Raw genomic sequence first — 22,500 nt, 5'->3', positions numbered from 1 at the left:
CAAACCATCGTTATACAAAGATTTGCCGAATTACACTAGACTTTAAGCTGAATACAAGTATCTTGAAAAATATCTAGTCAAGTATTATTTACTGTCATCATGACAAAGATAAATCAGTTATTATAAATGAGTTATTAAAACTGATGTTTAAAAATGGGTTGAAAAAAATTATTTTCTTTAAACAGAAACTGGAGAAATTCTACAGATTAACAAAGTGATTTTTATTGATATTTTAGTAGTTTGAAATAATATAATATGTAAAAAATATTATAGAGAGAAATATATATTTATTTTATAAACATAATTAAATATATTATAATTATACAATTGTTCATCTTCACTATCTTTTTCACCCACCACTATGTAATTCATGAAATGATCTGCCCAGGGTCCTGACCTACACCTAATTGAAAATCTTTCGAAAATCCTTGGCAACAAAATTATGGCTAAGAAATCACTACTGTCAGTGAACTGTGGAAGAGAAAATTAGTTGTAACCTTAATTTACGCAGCAATCATTGCTGTTCTCTAAGGATTTTTCTCAAAGAGTCTGAGTTATTATGTAAAACGCTGTTGTACTAGCATGGTGGAGCCACAACTATAATTCCTTCAGAATTCAAACCATCAAAATTACTTCTAAAAAAGTATTTATTATTTATTTCTAAAATTATTTCTAAAAAAGTAATAAAAAAAAAGTTGTAATTTGGATCTCCGCTGTATTTTAAAATGTTGAATGAATGCTTTTTATTTTCAGGGCATTATGTTGGTGTATGACATCACCAGCGAGAAGTCGTTCGAGAACATTAAGAACTGGATACGCAATATTGAGGAGGTAATGGACAATATCTGCACATTTACTTGTACAGCACTAAGTGATGAAGTATTTTTCCATTATAAAACAGATCTTGATTTGATTAGTACACTGCATGTCCAATGAAATTACAGGGACATTTTATTATTATTGTTACTATTATTATTATTACTGTTATATTATTATTATTAATATTATTATTAGAATTTATTATATTATTATTATTGTTGTTGTTATAGATATTATTATTATTTTTATTATTTATAATTATATTGATATTGATAATATCATTATTATTATTATTATTATTATTATTATTATTGTTGTTGTTGTTATTATTATTATTGTTATTGATATTATTATTATTATTATATTATTGTTGTTGTTGTTATAATTATTATTATAATTATTGTTATTATTTTTATTATTATATTATTATTATTATTATTATTATTATTATTATTAATAATATTATTGTTATTATTATTATTACTATTATTATTATTATTATTATTATTATTATATTATTACTGATGTTATTATTATTATTATTAATAATATTATTGTTATTAGTATTATTATATTATTACTGATGTTATTTTTAATTTATTATTACTGATGTTATTATTATTATTATTATTATTATTATTAATATTATTGTTATTATTATCATTACTAATATTATTGTTATTATTATTATTATTATTATTATTATTACACTGTAAAACCCAAGAGTCAACTTTAGCAAATGAAATGAGTGTAGCCGACTCAAAATGTACCGAACTTTAATTCTACTCATTTGAAAAGAGTTTTGAACTCAGTGTTGAAGGTAATGAGTTAATTAAATACCTCATACTTCAACTTAAATGGAGTAAGTTCACAATACTTATACAGATTAGTTTTTAACTCAAATGATTTGCAGCAATCAGTTTCCTCAAGTGGTTCGAGTTGCCTTAGATGATTTGAGTTCTCTTCATTTATTGAGTTTTTAATAAATGTGCTCAAATTGCTTCGTTTACTCAAATGGATTATGTTCACAGTACTCATTAGCATTAGTTTTAGAACTTAGATGGTTTGTTGCAATCGGTTTGAGTTACCTTAACTTTTAAAAAAAAGTTTTTCAGTGTATTATTATTATATTTAATTTATTTATCATTCATCTTGGCATATATATATAATAAAACATGTTAAAAACACACTAGCAACATGCTAAATAACAAAAAAGCTTACGCTAAAACATGTTAGAAAATATTAATTTGTTTAAAGGTAAAAAACTTTAATTGACAAAAATAAAAATTGAGTTATTAATTATTCACCCTTATGTTCTTCCAAATTATGTATTATATTTAATTTATGGAGTTTATTTATTCATATACTATTTACATTTCAGCATGCATCGTCTGACGTAGAGAAGATGATCCTGGGAAATAAATGTGACATGAACGAACGAAGGCAGGTGTCCAAGGAGAGAGGAGAGAAAGTAAGAAAGCTTTACAGAAGAATCAAAAATAGACAATAAATAGATGATGAGTGATGTTGGATATAATGTCCTAATGTGATCTTGTAGCTGTTTGCTAATAAGTGTTTTGTCATTTTTAACATGGTCTTCAGCTGGCAATTGATTACGGGATCAAGTTTTTGGAAACGAGTGCTAAAACCAGCATAAATGTTGAAGAGGCCTTCTTCACCCTCGCCAGAGACATTATGGCTCGACTCAACAGAAAAATGGTGAGTGTTTACATTACAGGGCTGCTACAAACATGAAAACAACTAGTTAAAGTATGCCAGCGGTGTGCTAAACAACATGTTAACACATACAGCACAAGAGCTAACCATGATATAATTGTAGTAAAAGTTTAGTAACCATGTTTTTTTCTGGGACATTCTGTATAAAACTTTAAATGACCTGTTTTACTGGAAGTACCATGATTAAACTGTGCTCATTGTAGCATGGTTGGCTCATTACCATGGTTTTAATATGCTATGTTGTTCTGTTTTTGTTTTATGGTTAATGCTATGCTAACTCACGCTATCGTAAAACTAAAACATGCTAACAACATGAAAATTTATGTTAGCAAAATGTTAAAACCATCCATGTAGTTTCTAAAGTGTTTAAGTACATACTAGCAACAATGCTAAATCAATCTAGCAATGTGCTACCTATGCTAGGAAAATGAAAACATGCTAGCAACCTTTTACTTCATGGTAGCAAAATGTTAAACTCACTAGAAACATGATAACAACATCGAAATCCATGATTACAATGTGTTAAGACGTTAAACATTTGAACAATATAGTAATTAATTCTTGCATAATTTATGAATGTTAAAAACATGATAGCAAAATGCTAATTAACAAAAATGCTTATCCGTAAACATGCTAGCAAAATGCTAATTCTTGTTAAATGGTTAGTTCACCCAAAAAGGGAAATTAAGTTATTAAGTACTCACCCTCACGTCGTTCCAAGACCTTTGTTGATCTTCAGATATTTGTGGTGAAATTGGAGAGCTCCCTCATCCTCCAAGAACAGCTACAGTCCAGAGTCATTTAAAGTCCAGAATAAAACTACAAACATCTTCAAAACAGACTATGTGCCTTCAGTGGTTCAATTGCAATATTATCAAGCTATGAAAATACTTTAGTGTGTATAAAAAACAACTTATATAAGACTAGTGTAGTAAGACTGTGCAACTGTCTCTGTTTGAAACAAATAAACTGTTGAACAAAGTCTTCCATCCATCCATCCGTCCGTCCATCCATCCTTCTTTCCATACTTCCTTTCTTCCTTTCATCAATCCGTTCATCCATCCTTTCTTTCCATCATTCCTTCCTTCTATCCATCCATCCATCCATCCTTCTTTCCATACTTCCTTTCTTCCATCCATCCATCCATCTCTCCCTTCTATCCATCCATCCTTTTTCTTTCCATCATTCCTTTCTTCTATCCATCCATCCATCCTTCTTTTCATACTTCCTTCTTTTCTTCCTTCCATCCATTCATCTATCCATCCATCCTTTTTTCTTTCCATCATTCCTTCCTTCTATCCATCCATCCTTCTTTCCATACTTCCTTTCTTCCATCCATCCATCTCTCCCTTCTATCCATCCATCCTTTTTCTTTCCATCATTCCTTTCTTCTATCCATCCATCCATCCTTCTTTTCTTCCTTCCATCCATTCATCTATCCATCCATCCTTTTTTCTTTCCATCATTCCTTCCTTCTATCCATCCATCCATCCATCCTTTCCATCCTTCCTTCTTTTCTTCCTTCCATCCATCCATCTCTCCCTTCCATCTTTTTCTTTCCATCATTTCTTCCATCCATCCATCCATCCATCCATCCATCCATCCATCCATCCTTCTTTCCATACTTCTTTTCTTCCTTCCATCCATCCATCTCTCCCTTAATCCATCCGTCCTTTTTCTTTCCATCATTCCTTCCTTCTATCCATCCATCCTTCTTTTCATACTTCTCTCCTTATTTTCTTCCTTTCATCCATTCATCTATCCATCCATCCTTTTTTCTTTCCATCATTCCTTCCTTCTATCCATCCATCCATCCATCTTTCCATACTTCTTTTCTTCCTTCCATCCATCCATCTCTCCCTTCATCCATCCATCCTTTTTTCTTTTCATCCATTCTTCCTTTACATTTTTCCTTTCCTCCATCCATTCTTCCCTCTTTCTATCCTTCCTTCCCTCCTTCCATCCATCCTTCCTTCTATCTATCCATCCATCCACCATTTCTTCCATCCATCCATACTTTTTTCTTTCCATCCATCTTTCCTTCCATCTTTCCTTTTTTCTATCCATCCTTCCTTTCATCCATTCTTCCTTCCATTATCCTCTCCATATATCCATCCTTCCTGCCTTCCTTCCATCCATCAATCCCTTCCTTCCATCCTTCCTTGTAAATTGGTTGAAGCAAACTGAAAGCGTCTCTGTGTTTTTATTGAGCAGAATGATGGCAGTCAAGCGGACGGCGGTGGGCCGGTGAAGATTTCAGAGAAGCGCTCCAAAAAGCACAGCATCTTCAAGTGTGCTCTGCTGTAAGAGTCTCGCAGCGAGGAGATTCGCTCTGCCGCAGCCAGAAACTCTCCTGCTGGTGTAACAAATCACAGCAGCCCTGCAAAAGAGCCACAAAATCAGGCTCAAGAACGTGCCAAGGCTCGCGTTTCCAAGCCCTTAACGTCAAGACGAAACCGAGGAGTGATACCGTTTCACTTGGCAGAGTCACAATAGGAGACGATTCCTTTGTTGTGTGTTGATTGTGTCGACAGATGATGGATCGAATATGGTTTTGATGTTTCTTTTTCTAAATATTCTATATGGGCACAGCACATGCAGTCCTAAAACATTTGCTGCTGAAGGCTTCGATGTATCGCATACAGTGTTTCTGAATTAGTTTGTGTGTTTTATGGCCTTTTATACACTGTGTTACTGCACCGGTTCAGAAATGTAAGATATAATGTGTAACATGAAGAATGGCAGTGAGTTAAAAGCACTTTACATGTCATTCAGACTCCCGTTTTTCCTGGGAGTCTCCCGTATTTCAGACCCATCTCCCGCCTCCCTCCCGTTTTTGTTATTTCTCCTGGAAAGCTGCTGTAATTTCAACCATCCTCAGCATTTTGGTATGGTCTGTGAAACCATTGGGTCGCCAACATTGTTATAGGATCCAATCACAACGGCTGCCGCAGTACCCGGTTCTCAACAGTGTTATTCAGACACCTCACACCTAAACCTAACTCCCCCAGTCTCCCGGATTTTCAGGGACAGATGTTGGCAGGTATGTCATGATGGTCAGGTTTCAAAAGGGAACAACACAAAAATCACAGTCACCCAAAGACATTTGGTCAGACTGCACGTCTTGATTTTGCCAAGTACAATGCGATCCTGGATTAACATCTATGTTGTTCCTGAAACGGGCATCGCTACAGGCCCTATGACCGATACGGGCCCTATGACAACATTCTGATCTGGGCTGTCGTGGACTAAAGTGAAGAGCGGGGGTGGGATGAGAGGTTGAGGTATAAATCAACCTTAGTAACTCTGGTAGCTCCAAAATGGTGTGGGCTCTTAAAATAGTCATAACTTTCATTTTTGTTCGAAAATATAATACATACTTATCCCCCACCCTTAAACCCAACCATAACTGTAAATCATTCCCAAAATCAGAGGTGAATAACTGTTGGATAGCACTTATGAAGAAGTGCATAAACCGAACCGTAGGCCTAAACTTAACATCAACGGTAAGTGTAACACTTAATTCTGATTGGCCGATTTGAATGCTGTTCCAGAATCAACATAGATGTTAATCCAGGAACATGTCCTACTTGGTGAAATCAGGTTGGCGGTGCCGAACTTAAGAACCAACCATATTAAAGGGGTAGTTCACGCAAAGAAAGGAAATTTGGTGTTAATTTTGTGACCTTTACGTCACTTTAATAATTTAATTATTTGTTTACAACATTTTTTAAAGCTAAAATCATAATTCTTGGTGATTTTTATCAAATTTGAGTTAAAAAAAAAAACAGCCTGATCTCACAAGGAAACGTAAGTATTTTACGTTTTGTCAGTTTAGTGGCTAATTTGTACAGTCGTATGAAAGTTCAGTCGTATGAAAATGTACGATTTTAAAAAGGAGGCGTGGCACCCAACCCCTCCCCTAACCCCAACCGTCATTAGGTAATGAGCAAATCGTACTAAATTGTACAATTTAGATCATACCAATTCATACGAATTAGCCACTAAATCAAAAAGTTACAGATTGCCGCGAGACTGCATGGAAAAAAATCATATACAGGCAAAACAAAAGCGATTCCTATGGCTAATGATGACAGATTGTGGTTTTATGATCACAAGAAACTTTACATCATTTATTCATTTACCTTTGGCTTAGTCCCTTTTTTATCAGGGGTCTCCACAGCAGAGTGAACCGCCAACTATTCTGGCATATGTTTTACGCGGTGGATGCCCTTCCAGCTGCAAACCAGTACTGGGAAACACCCATGCACACTAAGGCCAATTTAGTTCATCCAATTCACTTATGTCTTTGGACTGTGGGGGAAACCGAAGCACCCGGAGGAAACCCACGCCAACATGGGGAAAACACGCAAACTCCACACAGAGTCCCAGCCAGGACTCGAACCAGTGACCTTCTTGCGGTGAGGCGACAGTGCTAACCACTAAGCCACCATGCCGCAACTATACATAATTTACAGTATTATTTTTTATCATCATTTGACAGTTTTTTCATCATTTCATAGGTTTAAATTGTCTTGCCTTTATATTTTTATATAAGCATGTAAGCTTTACTGAAGAAGAAAGTAGCCACCTAGATATTTTAATTGGTTTATTTTTTGTGGTGTGTGAACTGTCTCTTTAAGAAAAATAAATCATGCCTTTATTTAAGTCTTAGAGTTGTAAAATATATGTAAATTAAATTCAGTCCAGCATTTGTGATTTGTAAATATCATTTAGTCAACATGATGATTATTAGCTATTAGTGTTAATCTCAGGCTGTTTGGCCATGTGAACACACATATGCGTCCTCTAACCACTGATGCTCATGAAAACACACAGAGTGAAACGGAGCTTTCATTTGATTTCTCTTGCCTTTTTAGCCCTTTGTATATTTTTATTTGATTAAAAATATCCAGTGCATTTTTGATATCTACATTTATATTGTACAAGCAATTTTGTTTACTGTTTACATTTTGTTTCTCACCATAGGCTCTTAAAAGAAATGTATAGTTCCCAAAAAGTGTGTGTATTATGCTTGTATTGTCAATGTCATCGTTTTAGAGCGAAAGCAACTGGGTAAATTTGTGATATGTGAGACATTTTGTTCTCCAATTCAAACTGCACTAAAGAGTTTGTGCGAAATAGAACAGATTACAGCAATAAAAAATACTTCATCTACTTGTGCTAATACTGGGAACGGAACGCCTTGGATCTGTTTTCATGAATCTGTCATACTTTTAAAGTGTCGACGATCAACATATCACTTCAGCGAATGTAGCATGACCACTGATATTCAGATGGGACCATTGTTATGCATGTGTTTTCGTTCATATCTGTTATTGTGCTAATGGACATGTAACGCAACCTGTTACCCGAAGAAAAGCTACTATAGGCTCATTTAAATGTGTTAAAATCTTGAAGAAATGTGAACAAGAATTTCAAGTGTGGTTTTATTAACTGTAGAATTTTATAAAACATAGTAAAATACTGCATAATCCTTCATTTTTGTCATGGCTTTATTATTGTCCTCCTTTTTCCTCCCAAGCATCATCCAGAACAGCAGATGGCGCCATTACACAGCTTTATCCCGTCAATAAAACAAGCCTCTGATACAGACTGCAAACATTTTGCACTGAGGTAGACTCCTTTTGTACTTTGACTAGTTCAGTTTGCATAGCCTTACTTTAAGATCATCTCTATATTGTGTTTCATGCCAAAAACATCTTAACCATAACACTTTCTGTTATTCTGTTCCTTAAATAATACTGATAGAAATGCCTTCACAAATAATGAACTGTTCCCTACCGAAAAAAAAACAGCTTAAACCAGCCTAGGCTGGTTTTAGCTGGTCAACCAGGCTGGTTTTAGAGGGGTTTTGGCCACTTCCAGGCTGGTTTCCAGCCATTTCCAGCCTGGTCTTAGCTGGTCAGGCTGGGAGATGACCAGCGAAAACCAGCTTGACCAGCCTAGCCAGGATGGAAGCCCAGCCAAAAGCAGCTATGTCCAGCTTAAACCAGGCTGGTCAAGCTGGTTTTAGCTGGATTTAGCTGGTCATTTTCCAACCAGACCAGCTAAAACCAGGCTGGAAATGGCTGGCCAAAACCCCTCTAAAACCAGGCTGGTCAACCAGCTAAAACCAGGTAACCAGCCTTGGCTGGTTTAAGCTGGATTTTTCAGCAGGGTTGCTACTCCGTTAACTTATTACTCAGTTAGCATATGCTGCTAATGTAAGTATCTAATGTTACAGGTGGATGAACTGACTTAAATGTCGTGCTCTTGTCTGCATAATGTATCACCTGCTGATTTTTCCCCTTATGTCTATGGCAGGAGTGTCCAAATGTGTTTCTGGAGGGCCAGTGACCTCTGGAGTTTTGCTTCAACTTTGATTAAATGCATGTGAACAAGCTAATCAAGCATTTTAGGCTCATTACCCTGCTTAAAAAAACTGCATAGGCTGGTTGGCTGGTTGAACAACGTGTTTTTAGAGGGATTGTGGCCATTTCTAGGCTGATTTCAGCAATTCCAGCCTGGTCTTTGCTAGTCAGGCTGGGAAATGACCTGCTAAAACCAGCTTGACCTGCCTGATTTAAGCTGAACATAGCTGGTTTTGGCTGGGCTCCCAGCCTGGCTAAGCTGTTCAAGCTGGTTTTAGCATGTCATCTCCCAGCCTGACTAGCAAAAACAAGGCTGGAAATCGCCAAACCCCTCTTAAACCAGGCTAGTCAACCAGCTAACCAGCTTGGGCTGGTTTAAGTAGTTTTTTTCAGCAGGGAGAAATGTCGAACCACAGGTTTTATGGTGTGTTGAAGATGCCGGAAAAATCGTACTTACAAGTTGAATGCACAAGAATGTTATGATGGCTGTTTTCGAAACACCGCTTCATGAAGCTTTGAAGCCTTTCTAAATCTCTTGTTTTGGAGGATGTATTAAATAAGCATGGTCACATGATTTCAGTAAGCAGGGCTTCTTGTTATGTTACTACCGTTTCAAATCATTCTGAAAACTCAATGTTTATTAGCTGGGGCGATCTGAGTGATGCCATTAAATCCATGTGAATCATGCGGGTTCATGCAGATCGCCCTCTAGTGGTTAATCAATGAAAAGGTTTCATTGGTTTTACCTGATCTTGGATCAGTTTTAGAAGTTTGTAGATGTTTTAGTCTGAAGAATGAAAGAATAATATTAGTTAATAGTTTCTTGTTGGAGCCACAACGGAACAAACAATAGACAATCCTTGAAAATATATAAAAGAATGCATATTGTGCAGATTTTTAATAATAGTATATAAGCTAAGCGCAATTATAGGTTACACTTAAAGTGAATGCTTCAAGTCATTTTGTGAATCAACTGTTCTGAAGCTTTTTCTCCCATTTTCTCTCAAGTTATGAATTTTCTCTTAGTCCTGAATTTCCAGGTTGGGGCCAAGTCGGCAAGAAACATGGCAGAATTGTTGGATACAGTGTTTGTCAGTCTCTTTATTTACTAAAAAGACAAGCTTTTTGAATGTGACGGCATTGTAATACAACAACGATTACGTTTTTATATGATTAGATTTAAGTGGCCTCATAAATTATTTTCAAAACTATTAAAAAATGCAAAACACACCTGATGCGAATCCTTTGCTTCTCATTTCTTATCAGGAGAGTTAACAAAGCCTGCTGTAAATTCTGTACATCATAATTACGACTTGTCAAATAAGTACTAATGTCCCAGGAGGAGGAATTGAACATAGCTTTAGAGCTGGTTGGACGTAAATGGTTAGTAATGTTGGCCATCCAGGATCAAGATTGGACACCCATGGTATATGGCTATGGCTCATTCAAATGTGTATCATCAGTCTGGTGTGCTGCTGGCTTCGCTGGATCCTCAGGAGAGTCTCCACAAGCTCCAGCAAGGTCTCTTTCACTGGTCGACCCGTAGGCTCTTTTCAAGCTGTTTCCTAAAGACTTGCAGGACTTGGTAGACCAGCTTTTGGATCTCCCAGGAAGGAACATCGTGTCCTCTGGCAGGAGCAGATGGCTGCCGTCAGAGTCACAGGGAGTTGCGATTGTTGTTACCTCATCTGTTTTTTGTCCATCTTGCTTCTCCGTTCCTTCCTCCTTTCCGTAGCTTCCTTCAGGATCACCTGGTTCTCTTGCCGTCTCCAGCTCAGTGTTCGCTATGTCATTCCTTTCTTCCTGATTCATCTGATCTACTTCTGGCAATGTCACCCCTTCTGCTTGTGTCTTGTTTATTCCATCTTCAATTACCTCCTGAGCTCCTTCATGATTCACTGCTTCATCAGAAGCATCTAGTATCTTCTCACCATCTTGCAATCCTATCTCTTCTTTACTGTGTCTGGAAGAAGATCTTGGCCTCTGGTCCTCAGTATGTTCCTGTACCTTGAAACTGTCCTTAAACTTGTCGATCTCATCTACTAAGGGTCTAACCATTGAAACCTTTGGTGTCTGACCGAAAAGACTAGCATGCACCTTATACTCATAGCCAGCACTCCAACGCCTTGAAGAAGCAGATCCATCAATTCCTTCTCCATCTTGACTTGCTTGTCTTCCTCTTGCTTGATTGTACAAGATCGTGCTCTTAGACCTCCGCACAGTGGTCGGGGATTTGCTTTGTACTTCTGAGGGATAGTATCTGAATGCTGCAACCTTTTCCAGAGGGTAAGATGTAGTTGCCTGAAGCTTGGTTCTCTCCATCGTCAAGGCTTGTTTTAGTGTGTCACTTTCCAAAGAAGCCGTTGGGTTTTCAGGAACTGTCGATTTGGGAGATTCTGCCTTTGTGCCTTCAACTTCATCACCTTTCTCACAAGGGAAGATTCTGATGTCCACACATGAACCGAGGCGTCTTTTTACCCCTGGAACATCTACTTCTAGGTTCTGGCCATATTCTTTTGTGTTGACACTTGTTGTACTCTGTGTTTTATTCGGATCTCCCTCTTTCTCCTCTGGTGGACGTTCATCAACACCGAGGTAATAGCGGTAGAGGCTGTACCCGTCAGCACTGTTGATGCTACTGTGACGCTGCAGAGATGAGGGATCGCAAATCGAGGAGGCTGTAGAGCGGCTCCGGGTCAGTTCAGAGTGGTCGATTCCTACCAGTCTTTCTAAGGCATTCACCATTCGACCATTGATATCCTCTAACTGGGACAACCGGAGGTCTACTGTCTGAAGGGAGGCCTTCATTGTGTTTTCCCTTTCATTAACCTCCTCCAGGCGCATAGACATGTTCTCGACCCTGAGCAGGAGCAAGATTATGTAAATGGATTCCGGTTCAAGCAGACATTAATGTACTAGTATTCCTGTAATGAAATTACCTTTCGTTTGTAACCCTGATGCGCTCATCGTTTGAGGAAAGTTGCTCGTCTTCTTTCTCCCTGAAATACTCCTCTACACATTGCTCCTCAAACTCGTACAGCATCTTCAGCTCATCCGGGGTGAGTATAAGCTCTTTATTAGGAAAACACAGCAATTAATCATCTCAAATTTATCAGTTGCATATTATTTGGTACAATAATCTTAAGACACTCACTCAGTCCTTTATCTTTCTCATCCAGTTCTCCCTCCTTTTTCTTGCTACAGCGGCAGCAGAGTTTGCGAAATAGGATGTAGAGGTGGCTCAAGATTATGAGCGGTGGAGGAAGCACAGGTCTGTCGTGAAAGGTCATGATGAGCTGATATCTCTGGAACTTCCACACCTGGTTGGAGATGGACTTAACCTCAAAGAATGTGTTGCTTTAATGGGAGGAAAAACACATGAAACTAGTGAATTACACTACTGAGATTGACCAGAGTTGCACCAATAAACATGTTTTGATAAAGTTTATTGGTCATAAAAGAGTTTTATGTTGCAACAAATCTTTTGCTCTTTGATTTTATGCCCTTAATAAGTGAAGTCTGTAATAGTAGGAGCCTTACTTGAAGACGGCAATGAGCAAGTTCACCAGCAGGATGTTGGCCACCAACAAGTAACAGGCCATGATGGCGGGAGTCAGCCAAGCTCCAGGGATGCACGGAGGAAGCTTCTTCCCATCCTCATCATATAGGTTTTCCCCACAGGGTGCTGTATAGAAAAAGCTTTTACATTATCATGCCAGAATCTGTGCTGGATTCACTTAAACAATTCCATTATACCATGGTTATTTTTCTTGAAAATTGAATGTTGAATGTTTAGCATTTTGCTTACGATTTATTTCCATAGCGTAAACTTCAGGACATTCCCGATGGACAGAGCAGAGATAAACAGTTAGTTAGTGCAATTGAAAACCAGAAACAAAGAAACACATGTGCAACAAAAAATAATCAAACCCAACATCTCAATCAAGAGACAGGCAACTAGAAACTGCTGCGATGTATATGTTCGATGGCTAACAGACTGAAATAACTACTATAATCTGACTGATAGTGTTTCTTGATTCAATTTAGAAAGCTACAAGACTGAATACGCAAAAGTTTCCTAACACAACGGGTACTTGGCATGATGTTCCAGCTTGGAAAGTATATACTCTATACAGCTTGGATATTAAACACTATAGCTTAGATGTGGCCAAGTCTCAAAATTCTCGAAAAACAACTAACCTGCCTGTAGCTATCTAGTAACCCCTGTTACTAGGGGTGTCTAAGTAGGGTTGGAGCACATCTCTGCAGGAATATGTCTCTACAAGACTAAACATGGCCACCCTAACATAAATAATGACAGGGATTATAGAGAGTTGCTGGAATTTTGGATCAGACTGTTGAAGGCCATCTATCTACCCTAGAGGCAGGAAACAAAATCTTACTATGAATTCTAGTCTTACGGTCTATCGAATCTGCAAACACCTCTCCATAGATCATCCAGTAGGGCATGTAGAAGATGTTGCGGGCCAGGCGCCATGTGGGCTCCTCATCTGGGTGGAGGATGGCCTGCCGTGCCACGCCAAAACTCATCAGGACCACCAACATGATCACCACAAAGTACAGCATGTCAATCATCTGCAAGATAAGTTGAAGGTCTTTCAAGTCAAGTCTGTATTGTTAATTATAAAGTATTACCATTGTTGTAGTGCATTACCATTTTCCCGATCATCATGACGTAGGGTCCGAGGTACTTGTTGACCCCGAATATGTCTAACACGCGGATGTACCAAAAGATGATATCCACGCAGTAGATCACACGGCCGTAGCCCATGTAAGGCTCATTTTGCAGCCTGAGTAGTAGCCCAAGCAAAAAGACAGAGATGGCCACTAGGTCTGTGATGTTCCAGTACTCCTCCAACCACACGTTAATCTTTTGCTTGAGCTTGCCTGGTTCGGACATCAAAATCTGATGTCGATAGAAATAGCTTCGATTAGTTTTGAATTCGCATTGATTTCTGGAGCTCCAATCGTGTCTTAACATTTACCTGTCTGACTTTCTCCAACCCCAAAGTGATGATGTACGAAATGACGATCCATTCTTGTAAAGACGGCCATCGCTCCATCTTCACCAGTACTACGTAATTGTACAGCATGAGATAGCCAAGATAGGAAATCTGTCCAATTCAAGAAAGTGTTCCATTCGGTCAATTTTCATTCCTACAACCCTACACTACCTGACTAAAGTCTTGTCGTCAAATCAAATTGTGAGAGCAACAAATAATAACCTGACTTCTAGTTGATCTTTCGGAAAAGTGGAGGAAGGTACATTTTTCTGATGAATCGTCTGTTGATCTGCATCCTAATCATCGCAAATACTGCAGAAGACCTACTGGAACCCGCATGGACCCACAATTCTCACAGAAATCAGTCAAGTTTGGTGAAGAACAAATCATGGTTTGGGGTTACATTAAGTATGGGGGAGTGCGAGAGATCTGCAGAGTGGATGATCAACATCAACAGCTCGAGGTATCAAGACATTTGCGCTGCCCATTACATTACAAACACACAGGAGAGGGCAAATTCTTCAGCAGGATAGTGCTCCTTATACGTCCTCCAAGCTCATGACGGAGTCAGACACCATATTCATTCTGTCTCCACTGCAGCAGGACTTTATATTGAATACTGGACATTATTTCTGTTCAGTGACAAGACTTTTGTCTAAGCAAAGTCAGACCTTACTGTCCTAATTAAATCATTAAAAATCAAGACATGATCATATTTTATTTAGGTCAAATAAGCGTCATCTAGAGGCCTTTGCCTTTCATATACAGTAAGCCACTTCTGATACCGAATGATCAACTAGAAGTAAACTTATTTTTCGTTGTTCCTAAAACTTGGATAGGCGATAAGACTTTTGTCAGGTAGTGTACACAGGAGAAGCACTTTGGGAAATAGATGGCTGAATATTGTGCTCACCGTATTGAACCAAAACTTGGTGAAAGGGGCGTTGTAGAACTCAAAGATTTTCGTCCCAATAGGAATACGCCTCATTTTCTTATTTCCATCCTCCTCGTCTCCTTTCTTAGAGGCTGCATCTGCATTGGCATCCTAGGTGTAAATAAGGTAGATTTACAACAAGTGCAATAAATACAATCTAATACCAAAACCTAATACTAGTCCATAATGCTTCTACTTCACCCTACCCCTCCATTTTAAGCATAACCATGAATGAGTTGGGGTACCTCCATTCTACTTTGGTTGGAGGAGTAGGGTTAGGGGGAAAGTGCTATACAAATAAAGATGAACTAAATAAACTTAAGAATTAAGGTCTTAATGTCCATTCAACAGCTTACAGATCTACAGGGAGGTTTGCTTGAAAAAGAAGAGTCGTCCACTTTACCCGAGTGGATCTTTCATCATCTTTGGTCTTTTTGTCTTCATCGGCCACAGCAACCTGATGAGACGTGTCATCTCCCAGACGGAAGTCCAACAGCAGGATAAAAGGTGGGAAAATGAGGCTGAGTATGACCTGGATGAGCATTCAGAAACAAAAGTGAAAAGCAAATCACAGCTAGGACAAATTATTATGCATTATTGTAATGAGCTACGTTTCTATCCACTTATTTTGGGAGCATTTTGGAATATTGCATAAAAATGCTCCAACCCAGACTCACTGCGGATACGTACCCAGGTCCTGGGGACAGGGAAACATGTAACCAAAGGTACATCTGCTCACAGTTTTTGTTTTTGCAAATCCACCAGAGGTCGCTGTGTACACTTTTTGATGATCAAAAATTCCTGTTCTCGCTTAAATCCACTAGAGGGCGTAATATACACTTCAGCCGACCAGGCCGACTTACTGTCGACTGAATTAATGATCAACTGACCCACTCACCCCCTTCTCTAAACCCAACCGATAGTGTTTTCAAAAGCAATCTAGAAAGAGAAAAGCCATCGCCGCTATGTGATTTCACCACATTTTCAGCCCTTTTTTAAAATTATTTTTAAAATTATTTATTCATTCATTCATTTTTTGCTTTTGTTTTACCTGGTTCCTGGAACTGTTCTTCATCAAACTCAAATGCAGTCATTGCGGTCAACTCAGCTCTGCATCCCAAGGCCACTGATGTGCACAGCTTACTACTGGGCAAACTAGTGACACCAGAAAAGCTGCCCATACGGAAGTAAGCAGTCACCGGTAGTGCGAAAAGGAACAAAAGCCGTGTCAGCGGCGTCATACAGCCCTATATTGGTGGTTTTCAAAACGAAATGCAGCCAGATGTACCTCTGAGTACATAATTTGTGCTCTACAGAAATGTATACAGGGGAACGTATCCACTATGAGACTGTTGCCATGCTCAATGAAAACAGCAAGATGTGCAAACGTTTTGAAAATGTGTATAAGATAATTTTAATTCATTCATTCATTTTCTTATCGGCTTAGTCCCTTTAATAAAATGGGGGTCACCACAGTGGAGTGAACCGCCAATTTATCCAGCATTTATTTTATGCCAGCGACGCAGTGGCGCAGTAGGTAGTGCTTTCGCCTCACAGCAAGAAGGTCGCTGGTTCGAACCTCGGCTCAGTTGATGTTTCTGTGTGGAGCTTGCATGTTCTCCCTGCGTTCGCATGGGTTTCCTCTGGGTGCTCCGGTTTCCCCCCACAGTCCAAAGACATGCGGTACAGGTGAATTGGGAAGGCTAAATTGTCCATAGTGTATGAGTGTGTGTGGATGTTTCCCAGAGATGGGTTGCAACTGGAAGGGCATCTGCTGCGTAAAAACATGCTGGATAAGTTGGCGGTTCATTCCGCTGTGGCGACCCCGGATTAATAAAAGGGACTAAGCCGACAAGAAAATGAATTTTCACCTGCAACCCAACACTGGGAGACACCCATACACTTTTGCATTCACTCATACACTACGGCCAATTTAGCTTATTCAATTGCCTTATACTGCATATCTTTGGACTGTGAGGGAAACCGGAGCATCCAGAGGAAACCATGTTGATGTGGGTTTCCTTCAGGTCCTCCGGTTTCCCCCCCAAGGACATGCTCTAATGGCAAATTGGATGAACTAAATTGCCCGTGGTGTATGAGTGTGTGTATGGGTGTTTCCCAGTACAGGGTTGGAAGGGCGTCCGCTGTGTAAAAAAAAACATGCTGGAATAATTGGTGGTTCATTCCGTTGTGGCGACCCGTGATAAATCAGAGACTACGCCGAGAAAAAATGAATGGATGAAGGAATGTTTTATGAAATACTTCAGTTTTGAGCAGGAATCTAATTTGCATCATGTGCAATGACAAAATAAAAACTGCCTCACCTTCAGCCCAGGGTTTTTGCCCATCCTCAGGCTGCCCATCCACATGTCTGTGAGCAGCATCTGGCTGCAGGTGTGGGCGATGAAGTCTCTGTGTTTAGCGGCCACCGCCAGCTTCAGACAGGTGGAGTTACTCCAGTTCTTTAACTCGTAGGTCAGCAGTTTCATGGCTAGCTGCTCGTCGTGTTTGTAAGACTGATCCAGCAACTCATAGGCCAAGGTTCCAAACTCTCTAAAATTGGCAGAAGAGTAAATTTACAGAGCATAAATGCAAATAAATACACTTATAGCACTATACCTCAATTTCTATGGTCAGGCATTCTCAAACCAACATCAACGCTCATACTGATACATTGTGTGTCTAGTTTAGTTATTTGCATGCAGTGAACTCACTTGGAGTTGTTGTCGAGGTCTTGAGAAATATCGTCCACCATCTCGCTCTGAGAGGACTCGTGGGCCATGCCTTTGAGGAGCTTACAGGCCACCAGAGCTTTGGCCATGCCCTCCTCGCCCCTCTGCCACAGGAATAAAGCCATCTTCTGCCTCTTCATCAGCACCGCCCACACCATCAGCTCGTGAAACGGGTAGTGGAAGCGACTGACCTCTGGGTCGTCCACGTCGATGTCCTCTTCCTCCTCTTTCTTCTTCTTCTGCTTCTTCTTGCCTTTTGACCTGGGCTCGTCATCCTGTTGAGGTAAGGGTGATATTTACATTAATGCATGTGGTTTGGGAATGTCATTACAAGAAGGTCAAATAACAGACGTGTACCTCCATTCCAAGCAGCTTCAAGGCTTTGGGCTATAAAAAAAAAGAGGACATTTGATTATTAGTGTTGTGATTTAAAGTTCACCCTTGAATGAATATGTCACGGGGAAGACCATGCAAACTCCACACAGAAATTCCAACTGGCCCAAGGACTCAAACCAGCGACCTTTTTGCTGTGTGGCAATTCTGCTACCCACTGCGCCCCCTTACACCAATACTAATCTAGAGATGTCAAATTATAACCTATTTACTCATTGTAACCTCCACATCTCACCCTCTTTAGTCCATAGAGATTGTTGTAAAGAGCTCGGAAGTTTTTCCGTGTGTAGTTGCAGCGATAGGCTCCGCCCATCAGGTACTCCACCACTAGTCCGATGTCAATCAATGTGATCTGGTAGTCTGGTGGGAGATTCCCCTTTGAAATCACAAGATCAGTGTTAGTTTGGTTAAAGAAACTCCACTAATCCACAACTCCCCTAAACAGTTTTACCACTTTTGAATGCATTCAGCCAATCTCCGGGTCTGGTGGAGCACTTTTAGTTTAGCTTAGCATAAATCATTGAACCGGATTAGACCATTAGCATCTCACTCAAAAAAATATTTTCCTATTTAAAGCTTGACTCTGCTGTAGTCACACTGTGAATTTAAACTGGTGGAAATTGAAAATTTGTTATTATGGTTAGGAACCATACTCAAGAATCAAGAAACATGGCTGCAGCAAGAACAGTTATATCACGCAGTACTGTTACCTTGTTATCTAACTGGGGACTACTCTGAGGTGCGACAAAATATAATTGCTGCAAAGACACAGTGTTTCCTCTAGGATTTTTTCCAGCTGTGGTGGCAGGCCTTTTACACAGATCTTTTTTTATCACAGATAAAAGCTGCTAAAGTGCGTTTATGTAATGAGTATGTCTCCAGAAATATTTATTAATGTCTCCAATAGACACCTACAGAGCGACATTAATGTGTCCTGAAGTAAAGTAATACAGCTATAAACTCCAGCAAGATAAAGTCATTGTATGCAGAACCATGGACCTTTATCTATAAATAAAGTATAATTATGGAAACTGTGTTCATCATAATTGAAAGCTACATCTTTTTCGCTAGCATCACGCATCACGCACCTGTTGGTCAGACAGTCAGCATTTAACCTTAAACGGTTTAAAGATTAATGCACAGCACTACTACGATTTGAGAAAAGTTCGATCTATTATAATTTACATATCTTTTAAGATATTTTGGTGTGATTATCACCCGCTATATTTAAAAAAAAAACACTAACGACTAAATGTTTTGACTGAAAAGCTGTAATGTAGTCTTGGTGGGTATGAATTTCGGTGTGGCCACCATGGAAGAATAAATGTAGCCAAAACCATGCAAACATACAACAGATTCTTGATTAGGGCAAAATGAGAGGATATTTCCTAGCCAAATTGACCTAGACAATAGCAATTTTTTCATAATTTTCCATCAGTTTAAGTACACAATGTTACTACAGAAAAGTCACACTTTAAAACAGTGAAAATATCGAAAAAATAATAATTTTAAGCGAGATGCTAATGGTCTAATCCAAATCAATGATTTATGCTAAGCTAAAAGTTCTTCTGCCAGACCTGGAGATCAGCTAAATGGGTTAAAAATGATAAAAAGAGGGGGTAAACTCAACTTGAATATTGTATATATGGAGAGTTGAGAGTATAGAAGTTGTAAAACTAGCCTTAAAAAGTAACGTGTTCCTTTAAGCTATATTTTTATCTTAAGAAATCATCAGTTGTAAAGATTCATGGATAAATTATTTACCTTTTTAACATCTCTTACTAAAATATGTAGAGTGTTGCCAGGACCCAGTTTCTGTTAGAAAAATACACACACACACACACACACACACACACACACACAAAGACACACAAGCCATAAGATTGTGTGCTATTGAGTAATAATATTATGAGAAATATTAAAAGATATGACAGCAGGCCCTGTATTTTTTTTTTCTCCTCAGTGGATTAGTGACTTGCTCTGATGCTGTGTTGTACTTCCTTTGAGTTAAGCTCCAGAATGATAATGGTTGTGGTGCTTACAGTGTTGTATAACTCCTCTAATCGAGGGATGGTTAGAAAATGGTGAATGTTTACACCGTTTTCTATCAGGAGCTTGACGAAATCCGTCCTGTCCAGAACCAAAGCGTCCATCATGGCCTGCTCGAGAGAGTTTACCTGAAGGGGGCGACAGAGGAGAAGATCAACACGTTTTGTTGATGCTGAAGGATTGCAGCATTGCAGTTTTTTGGTCATGGACCAGAACTGCTGGCTTTTTAAAGCAGGATTATAAACCCTGCCGTACTTACTATAGTGTTGTTTACAGCTGATACTGCTGAGTTAATGAACTAGCTGTTAGATAGTAATGCAATTCAATCCATAAACAAGAAATGGCTCTAAATGCCCAGATTAAAAAAATGCTATAGTAACTATTAACTAGATTAGTAAAATTTGTCGAGACAAACTTTGAGGCTGACTTGAAAAAGCCTGTTGGTAATTTTTTATTTAGTTTAAAACTAAAGATAGATAGATAGATAGATAGATAGATAGATAGATAGATAGATAGATAGATAAAAATAGTTTGTATAGGTACAGACAGATAGACAGATTCAATGTTAAGTCAATGGCAGTCACTTGCAATGGAAGTCTATGGGACGATTGCTAGGGTGCAGGGGTGCAGTATCTGGTTGTTAGGGTTTGGCTAGAAAGAAAGAAAGGCCATCAGTGATTGGCTGCTGGCTAGTCTGAGGCCCCGTTTACACTAGTGCGTTTTAGTTTTAAAACGGCGTTTTAGATCAAAAACGATCCGCGTCCACCTTAGTGCTTTACCTAGCGTCTTTGAACATATCTCCGTCCACACTACGCCACCAAAAACGTATATCACGTGACCATTCGTGCACTCTGGGCATGCGCGTTCTAGTATAAACAGAAAGCATGCGTGTACCTCTGCATTTGGTTATTGTTAGTCAACAAACGCCGGTTGAACATTAAACGCGATGGCAAAGAAAGCAAGAGAGGTATTTTTGTGGACAGACGACGAGGTCGAGCTGTTACTAAACGTAACAAATGAATAACTGCAGAATGGCGCCTAAAACAGACAATAGTGCAAACAACGCTCCCATTTCTGTGTCCATGTTGTTGTTTACAGTGAAGGCTGGTCTGCTGTCTTCCCGTAGCGTTAAAGCCATGTGTTATAGTCATGTGATAGGGGCTTGACGAATAATGGAAGGATACGCAATGACACAAAAGCCCCAATCAGGTAGCGAATCTCAGCAGCCCCGCCTCCGTTTTCAGATGTCTCCGTTTTCCCTCATCCACACTGAGACGGAGCAGCAGCGTTTCAGAATAAAAACAGCCTCTCCAGCGTTTCCAAAACGCTCCGTTTTCGGCGCTCGAGAACTCCGGCGTAGTGTGGACTGATTGCGTAACCGTAGCAAAACTCATGCGTTGTGTAAACGGGGCCTTAGTTAAATGAACTCAGCCATTAGTCTGTAGGACAGTCTGATGCAGAGTTACCCCCCCCCCCCCAACTGTTAAATGAAATATACACCCATGTTTTTTTACTACAGTAAACTTTATTGTATTGCAGTACAATATATACAGTTGTAGAAAACATAGTATATTGTTGGGTAATTACATTTCTACAGTTGTTGTGTTAGCATAGCAACTAATGAATTACCACAGATTAACTCTGGTACTTTACTATAGTACGGTTCAAAACGGTAATTTTTTCATGTAGGCTGAACCTAATAAAGTGGCCGGTGACGGTGTTATTTCAAATATAGTGTGTGGCGAACACACACGAGAAAGCGAAACCGCTCACGCTTTAGACGGCCTCGTAAAAAAGCTACGGGGCACAGGGTAGATTCTGCTCTTCTTCTTGGCTTTGTGGCTGTTCATCAAGACGACGACAAGGTTTGTTTGAGCTCGGGTCGACCATGGCTTGTTATTATATGTGTATATTTTTACAGAGTGATGTCTCGCTGTGTTCTTAAAAATGGCGATTTCGTTGTTTTCATTCACGCACCAGTGATGTATCTATTTAAAACAATAGTGTTCAGCTGTGCTTCTTTGCCTTTTGGTACTCTTTTGTCGTGCTATTGGAACGGGTACCTAAAAAGTAGTACGGTGCGGTTCACTTTTTGGTACCTTTTAACAGTGGAAACGGCCATAAAAGCGTCCCGAACTGAACCGTACTGTAGCACTCAGTGAAAATGGGCCAATCGTCTTCCACTTAATTCTCTAAACACTAACGGTTCCTTTGAATAATCAGCACTTGTTGTGTGTATTGCCTCCTCTTGTTGAATCGCTGAATGCCTCCTCAAATTGTAAGTCGCTTTGGACAAAGGCAATTACTAAATGACTAGATGTAAATGATGAAAACTGATTTAGACTTCATCTTACCCAGTTAAGTAGTTCTAGTTTTCTGGGGTCAGTTTCCTCTGGCTGTTCTGGTTTGGCTTTGCCTCCTTTGCCCTTTTTCCCTCT

General features: G+C 39.1%; 2 protein-coding genes across 21 annotated transcripts in view; one reads left to right on the top strand and one right to left on the bottom strand.

Moving 5' to 3' along the window:
* LOC100535415 (ras-related protein Rab-8B) overlaps nucleotides 1-8,056 on the top strand; it is a 25,069-nt gene extending 17,013 nt beyond the window's left edge. For both annotated transcript variants that reach the window (XM_021470743.3, XM_073943372.1), the window contains exons 4-7: nucleotides 754-831; nucleotides 2,201-2,290; nucleotides 2,422-2,538; nucleotides 4,771-8,056. In XM_021470743.3, the coding sequence (XP_021326418.2) occupies nucleotides 754-831; nucleotides 2,201-2,290; nucleotides 2,422-2,538; nucleotides 4,771-4,863 (378 nt within the window). In that variant the 3' untranslated portion in view covers nucleotides 4,864-8,056. The remainder of the gene's footprint in view (nucleotides 1-753; nucleotides 832-2,200; nucleotides 2,291-2,421; nucleotides 2,539-4,770) is intronic.
* A 1,957-nt stretch (nucleotides 8,057-10,013) lies between these two features.
* Nucleotides 10,014-22,500, bottom strand: part of trpm1b (transient receptor potential cation channel, subfamily M, member 1b) — a 150,537-nt gene continuing 138,050 nt past the window's right edge. For 10 of the 19 annotated variants that reach the window (XM_073942261.1, XM_073942267.1, XM_073942268.1 and 7 more), the window contains 16 exons: nucleotides 22,417-22,500; nucleotides 20,056-20,190; nucleotides 19,778-19,828; nucleotides 18,249-18,389; nucleotides 17,978-18,007; nucleotides 17,603-17,895; nucleotides 17,213-17,441; nucleotides 15,292-15,420; nucleotides 14,868-14,999; nucleotides 13,937-14,065; nucleotides 13,606-13,857; nucleotides 13,334-13,526; nucleotides 12,471-12,615; nucleotides 12,085-12,287; nucleotides 11,870-12,002; nucleotides 10,014-11,790 (listed from right to left, as the gene is read on the bottom strand). The exon at nucleotides 22,417-22,500 is cut by the window's right edge and continues 90 nt beyond it. In XM_073942261.1, the coding sequence (XP_073798362.1) occupies nucleotides 10,365-11,790; nucleotides 11,870-12,002; nucleotides 12,085-12,287; nucleotides 12,471-12,615; nucleotides 13,334-13,526; nucleotides 13,606-13,857; nucleotides 13,937-14,065; nucleotides 14,868-14,999; nucleotides 15,292-15,420; nucleotides 17,213-17,441; nucleotides 17,603-17,895; nucleotides 17,978-18,007; nucleotides 18,249-18,389; nucleotides 19,778-19,828; nucleotides 20,056-20,190; nucleotides 22,417-22,500 (3,705 nt within the window). In that variant the 3' untranslated portion in view covers nucleotides 10,014-10,364. Of the gene's footprint in view, nucleotides 11,791-11,869; nucleotides 12,003-12,084; nucleotides 12,288-12,470; nucleotides 12,616-12,738; nucleotides 12,760-13,333; nucleotides 13,527-13,605; nucleotides 13,858-13,936; nucleotides 14,066-14,867; nucleotides 15,000-15,291; nucleotides 15,421-17,212; nucleotides 17,442-17,602; nucleotides 17,896-17,977; nucleotides 18,008-18,248; nucleotides 18,390-19,777; nucleotides 19,829-20,055; nucleotides 20,191-22,416 lie in introns of all 19 variants that reach the window. The other 9 variants (XM_073942258.1, XM_073942263.1, XM_073942272.1 and 6 more) reach the window with 2 other exon arrangements.

Source organism: Danio rerio, chromosome 25 (assembly GCF_049306965.1).
Source record: "Danio rerio strain Tuebingen ecotype United States chromosome 25, GRCz12tu, whole genome shotgun sequence".
NCBI lineage: Eukaryota > Metazoa > Chordata > Actinopteri > Cypriniformes > Danionidae > Danio > Danio rerio.
This window is presented reverse-complemented; position numbering and strand designations above follow the sequence as displayed.